At 60.0% G+C, this 9,017-nt stretch overlaps 1 protein-coding gene across 1 annotated transcript in view; it reads left to right on the top strand.

The window, feature by feature from the left end:
- The window catches only part of MNX1 (motor neuron and pancreas homeobox 1), a 5,371-nt gene extending 732 nt beyond the window's left edge, over window positions 1-4,639 (top strand). Inside the window, exons 2-4 of the mRNA XM_019659087.1 lie at window positions 2-322; window positions 3,126-3,286; window positions 3,817-4,639. Coding sequence (XP_019514632.1) covers window positions 2-322; window positions 3,126-3,286; window positions 3,817-4,167 — 833 coding nt within the window. The 3' untranslated portion in view covers window positions 4,168-4,639. The remainder of the gene's footprint in view (window position 1; window positions 323-3,125; window positions 3,287-3,816) is intronic.
- Window positions 4,640-9,017: the final 4,378 nt, after the last annotated feature.

Genomic DNA, 9,017 nt, shown 5'->3' with positions numbered 1-9,017 from the left:
CACTCGGCTGCCGCTGCCGCTGCTGCGGCCGCGGGGGGCCTGGCGCTGGGGCTGCACCCGGGGGGCGCGCAGGGCGGCGCGGGCCTCCCGGCGCAAGCGGCGCTCTACGGGCATCCGGTCTATGGCTACTCGGCCGCGGCCGCGGCTGCCGCGCTGGCCGGCCAGCACCCGGCGCTCTCCTACCCGTACCCGCAGGTGCAGGGCGCGCACCCCGCGCACCCCGCCGACCCCATCAAGCTGGGCGCCGGCACCTTCCAGCTGGACCAGTGGCTGCGTGCATCCACCGCGGGCATGATCCTGCCCAAGATGCCCGACTTTAACTGTGAGTACCGCGCCGCCCGCGGGCCTGGGGACGGAGGAGAAGATGGGGCAGGGGCAGTCCTGGCGCACGGTTGTCTGGCGCGCCCGCCTCCGCCAGCACTTTCTTTCCCTTGCTCTCCGCTCGGAGGGAGCCGTGGAGGCGCGCCGCCTCCGCTCCGCCCGGGGCCTGCGAGGACTCCTGCGGGCTGAGCGGCGTGGGGCTGGCAGCGGACTCTTAAAATGGCCACGCACGGGTCTTGCCTTCTCTTTCTCTTTTAACGGGAAGGGGCAGTTGGAGGTGTGCGACTAAAATCTAATGATTAACCGGCAGGCCCCAGGAGAAGGAAGTGGGGGAAACTGCCGAAGAACGCCCGAGTGAGGCGGGCCTGGGGACCGGGCCGCCGGAACCAGGCGCTTATTCAGGGAAAGTGTTGACTTGATTCCCGCATCCTGGGCTCTGGAGAACCCCCCCTCTCCGCCCCCCAACCCTCCCAGGAGAGGGAGACTCGATCCAGGAGCAGGGAAAGAGAAATAGGCTTCAAGAGGCCCAGGGCCCGAGCCCAGAGCCGGCGGACCTCCTGGCCGCTGTCCGCCTCTGGAAGGGGGCTGAGTCCAGGGTGCGGTGCCCTGAGGGCCGATGGCCTGGCTTGAACTGAGCGGTGGTGAGCTCCTGAGGGCGGGAGATGCACCCTCCTTCCGGAACCCCATCGCAGGGACTCTCAGCAGCAACTGCCCGCCGAAGTGGAGGCACCCAACACAGTAGAAACCCTTCCCTCGGTAGGAGCCAGGGAGGGCCAGCCACCTCCAACTCGACAGTCGATGGACTGGGTGGCAGGGTGGCCACTCAGGCGGACACCTCCGTGAGGCTTGGGCCCGTTGGGGCTTTCCTGGGGCAGGGGCACGGCTTCGCGTGGAGCAAGATGCATAAGGCTTTATGCTTCCAGCGCCCAACACCCAAACAAAGGGACCCCATTGTTTCCGTCTGAGTAGATTTGTTTAGACTGAGGAGATGCAGGCAAGGGGTGGGGGGTGGGAGCCAAAAAGAAAACAGAAATAAACACTTGCCAGAATTCAGATTCCTCTGCTAGGAGCCATGGCTGTAACTAAACAGAGAAAAGCTAGGACCCTGAGGGCTGGAGAAGTCACAGACCGGTGAGAAAAATCTCAGCATGGGCACTGTTTGCCCTAGGCCACCCCGGCCTTTTCTCAGCTCAGCTCCCGGAGGCCCTAAGGGCCACCGATCCCTTCCCAGTGGAGAGTCACCGCCTCCTGAGCCCCCTGCAGAGAAGAGGGAAAGCTTGCTCTCACCTCTCAGTTGGGGGGCTGTTGCTTCAGACACAGCTGAGCCTGCAGATCCCGGGTCAGCCAAACCCAGGGCACCCTTTCTGATGGAAAGCTAGCCCCTGGACTTTTCATTTTGACTTGCTTCCCAGAGAATGGGGTGTTTAGTTTCCCACCGTGGGGGGCAGCAGTGGTTTCTACACTGGCGTCCCCTGGGTGCCGGGTTCCCTAGCCACCCTGGTCCTTTCGTGGGTCTGCGTGGAACTCAAGGTCACTCAGGAAATCGATTAAAGCCACATCCCTTTGCCAACACACTTCGCCCATCTGATTCCCAATTTCGACCAAGAGGTAGCCAAATTAAGAGGTAGCCAAATTAAGACGCAGCCAGCCTGAAGTCCAGAGAGGAATGTGGTCATCGAACCCTAAAAGACAGCAAGGAGCAGGGACGGGTGTGGACTGTGTCCTCAGCCCCCCCCCTCCGGTCTCCGAAAACCTGTTCGGTTTCTTTAATTGGTCATCTCTGCTGTTGGATGGCACTTCCCAAAGGGTCCCTTCCAAGCCAGTGTTTTAATTAAAGTTCTAATGTATTGTCAAGTTGGGAATTCAGGGCCTCGTTTAACTAAAGTGGGAGGCGTGGGCCTTCCCATAAAGCAAATTGCCCGTCTCGGGGGAGCCTGGGCTCGTCCAGCCCTGGGCTGGCCTCTTTCCTTTCTTGTATTGTCTAACGCTTGTCAGGCTCCTGGGAAATCAAGGGAAGTCTCGTTTTGAGGTCATAAAATTCTCTGTGATGTAACCGTGTGAAATTATGTAAATAAAGTGAGAGACCTCCTTGAGTGCCTAGAAAGCGAAGCCCCCTTCTGCCTAGGCCTTTATTTGCATACGGAGAATTGTCCCGTCTCCCCAGGCTTGGCCTCTCTGTACCCTGGGGCCTGGCGGCCAAGAAAACATTTAAAATGGGGAGGGCCTCTGATGAATACTCGTATTTAGGCCGGTGATCTGGTTCCCTTCCCTTTCCTCCCTTTCTTCTCTTTTCCCCTTTTCTCCTCCTTTTGTACCCACGGAGGCAGCCTGCAAATCCTGCCAGCTCCTAGCTGAGTGGGAAGAAGCAGTGAGTCCAGAAGCTGCCTGGATCTGGGCCTGAGTTGGGAAAGCTTGCTGGGCAGTGAGGGGTGGCTTGCCCCTTGGGGCCCTGCTTCTGGCCTTTGTCACCCTTCTTTCTCCCAGCGCCCACCCAGGTGGAAAGGGCATGGCTGGCTGATACCCCCTTTAATCAGGACACCCAGACCCTGTCTGAGATAGAAAGACTTGGTCCCATCAAACCCAAAGCGTCAGGCTCCACCTGGCCTCCAGGTCCTGGGCTCCCTGGCCCCCCTCCTCCAGCTGACGCATCCTCTGGGGAGGGGTCACTGTCAGGGACAGAAGAGGGAGACTCTGGAAGGCCAGTGGGCAGTGTGCACAGCCTTTCCTAAAGAGGCGTCGGCGGGGCGAGAGGGAGCGGGCGGAGGGCTGAGCCAGGCTGCAGCCTCATGCCCTGTTCTCCGCAGCCCAGGCGCAGTCGAACCTCCTGGGGAAGTGCCGCAGGCCGCGCACGGCCTTCACTAGCCAGCAGCTGCTCGAGCTGGAGCACCAGTTCAAGCTCAACAAGTACTTGTCCCGGCCCAAGCGCTTCGAGGTGGCCACGTCGCTGATGCTCACGGAGACCCAGGTGAGCTGCTCCGCAAACATCCTGGCCTCCAGGGGACATGGTCACCTCTGCCCTCTTGACCCTCCTCCGCCCCCAGCGTCTCCGGCTGCACCCTTCCCACCCTTAGGGTGCGGAGTGACATCGGGGAGAGTCCCAGTGTCCCGCCTGCAGGTCTGAGTCAGTAGGTTGCAGTGGGGCCCAGGAATCTGCATTCTAACCACAGTTTCCCCACCCTGAAGCAGGTGGTCCCCAGGCCACAATTGAGAAGTTTTGTTCCGGAAAGAGAGGAGGGAACACTTTGAGATTCCCAGCCTTGTACCGGTGCCCGAGCTGCTCCGCAGACCGAGGGCGTGGGTACAAGTGCGGGCACTGGGGGTCCCAGTCTCAGCTTCCGTGGCGCCCCCGCCCGGCTCTGGGGTTTGCTGCACCCCCTGGAGCTCCCGAGTCCTCCAATCTGAACCCCCCTCCGGGGCGGGTGCAGGTACCAGGGGGCTCGGAGGAACAGAGGGGGATGGAGGAGACCGTGCCTCACAGCCCGCCTGTGCCCGCAGGTGAAGATCTGGTTCCAGAACCGGCGGATGAAGTGGAAACGCAGCAAAAAGGCCAAAGAACAGGCGGCGCAGGAGGCAGAGAAGCAGAGAGGTGGCGGGGGCGCGGGCCGAGGCGGCGGCGCGGAGGACAAGGGCGACGAGGAGCTGCTGGGACCGCCAGCGCCGGGCGACAAGGGCAGCGGACGCCGCCGGCGGGACTTGAGGGACAGTGACCCCGAGGAGGACGAGGACGACGACGAGGACCGGTTTCCCTACAGCAACGGCGCCAGCACGCTCGCCGTGTCCTCCGACTGCTCCTCCGGGGCCGACTCGCCGCCCCCACGGCCCGGGCACCAGCCCCCGCCTCAGTAGGGTCCTCGGTGGGCGACAGGGCCCGCGCCCCTCGGCGGCCAGCACCCGCGCCCGGCCCACCCCGCCCATCCTGGGGACCGCCCGTCTGGGCCACAGCACCTGTCAGCTCTTCAAAGGACAGGAGAGGGAGGCCCAGCGTTCAAACTTGAACTCTTGATCGTTTCAATTTAAATTCGGTTAGCGTTTGGGGGGGCGGTATTCGGGGGCACCGGCCGCTCGCCGCCAGGCGAAGCCTCCCAGCACCCCTTCCCGAATGGAGAAGGCGGACACCTACAGTGTTAAGCGACCTGGGAACTTGAAACCTTCTCTGGACACGCCATTCTATTGAGTATTGAAAAAAAGAAAAAAATGCTTCGTGTTTATTGTATCTTAGGGGGAAAAAAAACTTGATGTCATGAGCGCTCAAACTGCTGGAAATCTCAAAGCTGTACTGTCTTTATTTTTGTACATTGTATTTATATATAAAAAGAAACGTCTACTTATGCATGCTAAATTATTATTTAGCTTCTCCCATCGCCCAGGATGGAATGTAAAATAAATTGGTTTTTTACTGGATGAGCGTGCAGGTCTCGGGGGGTTTTTGAAAGCGGGCTTTCCTGTTTTTGTGGCTGAAATGTCGGGAGGGGTTGTTCACAGTTGACCGCAGAAGGTGAAAATCCGAATCGCCACTGGGTGTCAGGACCACCTCGTCCTCTGGGCCCTGAGCTGGGCGGGGGACCGAGTCCCGCTGCCCGGGAGTCGCAGGTGCGAAGTGTTGGTAAAAGTACCTGAGGCCAGGTGTGCGCGCGTGTCCGGGTGCCTGGCTCACATCTGTCCCGGATGCTGAACCCCAGGAGAGCGACTCTGGTCTCCGGGTGTTTATTTTCTTGTTTCCTTGAGGGTCTTGTCGCTTCGCTGGCACAAGTGGAAACACACTTTGAGTGTTTCAGAAAATGAGCTTCAACCGGTTACACCTGACTGGCATTTGGGGTCCGCGTGTCCCAGGCGCCACTTTCGAGGATGTCCCTGGTGGCCTCGCAGCGCGCGGCGCTTCTCTGTCCTCGGCCTGGCCTCTCTCCTCTCCCTCCGCAGTGCAGAACTCGGCCAGGGCCGGTTTCCCGGGCTCCGTACAAAAGTCCGCGAGGACCGCAGCGGGCGGCAGGAACGCGTCCCGCCCGGGCTGCGCTGGCTCTGGGTTAATAAACCTCGGCAGCGCGCGCCATCAATCACCCGCGGGCCGCGCCATGTGCTGCACACATGGCGCGGCCCGCGCTCTCCGCCGGCTCCCCTTCCCCCATCGCTGAGCCGGGGCCTCTCTGGGCCTGGAGGAAATCGGTGATGGGGACACTGCTGCTTCCTCCCTCCCTCGTGCCTTCCGTTCTCCACTCTCCCCCCCCGTCACCTGGGCGCGGGGTGATCGCCCCCCACCCCCACCAGCTGATAAATGAGTTCAGAAGGGCCTGGCGTTTCATTCGGGTGATTACGGCGCAGGCGAGCGGGGCCACGCCTCCGCGTCGGGCCGGGTGAGATTAATATCCTCGCTGGCAGCTCATTATCACCCTGCGCTCCCTCCATAAAATCCAACCTCAGCCAAGGCCGGGGGCGCGGCTGCGGGAGCCCGGCTGGGGCAGCTGCCGGGCGGGCCTGGCCGCCTCGGGGTCCAAAGGTGCTCTGGGGGAACGGGACTGTTTTTGGAACCGGTGGGACAGCCAGAGGGCCCCTAGGAAGGGAGAGGAAGTGGGTGGAAGAGGAGAAAGACCTGCGGTTTGGGGTTAAAAAGCAACCTGCAGTCGGTGTACATCTCGTTTTAATTTCTAACACATTGGTGAGTTCAGCCTGAAGCGATCTCTTCCCCGGCTGGCTCCACATCTGGGGTTTATTCCCTGACGCCCTACTCGGCCGGCCTTGCGTTGGCACCCCCACCTCAACGCTGGGCAACCAGGAACGCATGGGGCCTGCGGGGACATCCGGCCTGGGAGTCAGGCCTCAAGCCTCAGCGCAGGTTCTGTCCCTCCGCCCCGGGAACAGACCGCTCTCTCTGCGACAAGGGGAAGAGGGCCCCCCCCCCGGGAAGACGTAATTATTATGACCCACGCCCCGGCCTCCAGCGGAGCCAGCCCAAGCTTGGCGCGGGGACTTGGCGGCCTGGAAGGCCGGACCGCCCGCGGCCCCAGCGGCTCCAGCCAGCTGCTTAATCGCAGCGGAATTTATCTCGCTAATAAATTTAATGATCAATTCGTTCTTGTCACAGTAGCTCTTCCCCAAATCAATTATAGCAAATTTAAATATAATCACTGGCTCATCCTCACCCACTCCGGGCACGACGAACAATTCATTCCGCGCCACGAGCGCCACCAGGCCCCAATTCACCTGCCTCAGGAAGCGCACCCTCACCCGTGCGTCCTGCCAACCCTGCGCAGGGAGAGGCTTTGCAGCCCCGAAGACCCGGTTCCCAGGACACGAGCCAGGTTTAGGGAGCCCGAGCCCAGAGGGAGGTGAGGCATTGTTTTCAGACAAGCCCAGGCTTCCCAGCGACCACGCGGGCCTCTGGCCTGGAGCCCTGGTGCCAGGCCAGGTCTCCCCTGCTCCGCCTTGCGACCCTCAGGAGGGCACCCCACCCAAGGCGGGGCCCCATTCTCTGGGAACCCCAGCCCACCCCGCTGGGGCTCCTTCTCTTCACAGTAAAGGGAGGTCCTCCTTGGTTCCTGGAAAGGGGCACATGGCCCGGTGCTAGTGTCTCCAGCAGGAGCAAAAGAATGGGAAGAAAGCCCGTTTTGTGATAAAGAGACCCATCCACACGAGCCCTCCAGGCGACAGCACAGGGGTTTCCTATCCAGTCCTCGCGGAACTCTGGCCCAGGGTCCGGGGTCCCCAGGAGCCCGGGAAGAGCGGGAACAAAGAATAAAGACGAATGGGCTTGTTCTTTCCAGCGGTGGACCCTCATCTACCCCATCCCCAGACGGAAGTCATTTGGCAAAAATCAGCGTAAAGGACTTTCTATGACACCGAAAAGCACAGACAATGCACGCAAGAATAGGCGAATGGGATCACACTGAACGTAAACACTTTTGTGCAGCAAAGGAAACCATAACAGAATGAAAAGGCGACCTAGGGTGGGAGAGGACACTTGCCAGCCATATGTCTGATACAGGGTTAATAGCCGAAACATATAAAGAACACATACAACTCAACACCAACCACCACAAAAATCCAATTAAAAAATAGGTAAAGGACGTGAATAGACATTTCTCTGAAGAAGGCACCCAAGTGATCCACAGCACGGAAAAGGTGGGCGATGGCACTGAATCATCAGGGAAACACAAATCACCCCCCACCCCCTCACCTGCTAGGATGGCTGTTACAAAAACAGAAGCAAAACAGAAGAAAACGGCAAGTGGCGGCGAGGATGTGGAGAAACCCAGCTTTGTGTGCTGTTAGCAGGAATGCAACTTGGTGCAGCCGCTCTGCAAAACAGTGTGGAGGGCCCTAAAACACCTAGACCTACCACATGACCCAGCAAGCCTACACACCTGGGTGGGTATCCAAAACGATTAGAAGCAGGACCTGGAAGAGAGATGTGCACCTGCGTTTCTGTCAACAGGTAACTGGATCAAGACAAATGGGCTACGCACCTACAATGGAATAGTACTCAGCCCTAAAAAAGACGGACTCCTGCTCCAGGCCACAACTTGGATGAACCTTGAGGACACTGTGCTAAGAGAAACAAGCCAGTCACAAAAATACTGCATAATTCTGCTCAGATCTGAAATCTAAAACAGTCAAACTCTTAGAAGCAGAGGGTGGAAAGGTGCTACCAGGGCTGGGAGGAAAGGGAACAGGGGACGTGTTCAGTGGGTGGGAGTTTTGGCTTTGTGACATGAATCAGTTCTAGAGACCTGCTGAGCACCCATATGTATGCAGGTAGCGCTGCTATACTAGACACGTTTGTAAAGTGGTTACGGTAGATAAAACAGACCCTCTGCCTCCTCCCGCCCTCCTAAAGACTGGGCCAACTTGCTGTGGAAAATCCAGGGCGCACAGGAGGCAGGGAGGGAGCACCCCCCCACACACCCCGGTCCCCAGCAGCCGGCGTTCGGCGCGCCAGGCTGCAGCTCTCCGTGTTGGGCACCGCCCAGCGCAGCAGGCGGGTTCCTTCAAGCACCTCCCAGGCTTGCAGGTTAACTGCTCTCAGCGGCTTCCCCTGGAACTCCACGCCACAGCCCGCGGGTGGAGGGAAGTTCCGAGTCCCCACGGAGTGGCCAGGCGAGGACTGCGCTCCACGGGTGGGGGTGACTCCCACGCGCGGCGGTGGGGGATGGAGGAGGGGGCACCGCTGGGAGGGGTTCTACGGCGAAGCAGGACCCGCTGGAAGGGGGACCCTGGGGCTGCAGGGAGCGGGCAGCGCAGGGTGTGGGCTTCGTGGGAAACCCCCGCAGGACGTGGCCCCCCCACCCTGTATCAAAGTCCTGCGCGCACTGTGTCTCCCTCAATAAAACTAATCCCTTCGGAGGCGTGACCTCCTCCAGGAATGCTGCGGGTTCCAGACCACAGGGCAAATATGGTTTTCAGATTTGGTTTTTATGGTCGGATTAAAGTTTATTTTCCATAATAGGGCACCTAATAAAACCCATAAAGCCGGGTCGGGCCTCCAGCTGGTGGCCTCGTTTAACACTTTCACTTCGTAAATCACTTTACAACGTGCCAGGTGTGTCCCAAACTGGACGCCAACAAGAAACAGCCCCCAGCCCCTCCACCCTGAACACGGCCTGCACCGCCCTTTCGAGCCCCCAGCTAGCGGGTCTGAGGTCGGGGCTGGGGCCCCCTGAGGCTGGGGTTTCAGGGGGCTGGGTTCTGGAGGGTGGGGTCTGAGG

Source organism: Hipposideros armiger, unplaced genomic scaffold, assembly GCF_001890085.2.
Source record: "Hipposideros armiger isolate ML-2016 unplaced genomic scaffold, ASM189008v1 scaffold_295, whole genome shotgun sequence".
Lineage (NCBI taxonomy): Eukaryota > Metazoa > Chordata > Mammalia > Chiroptera > Hipposideridae > Hipposideros > Hipposideros armiger.
Note: the sequence above shows the minus strand (reverse complement) of the source record. Positions and strands in the feature narration are given on the sequence as shown.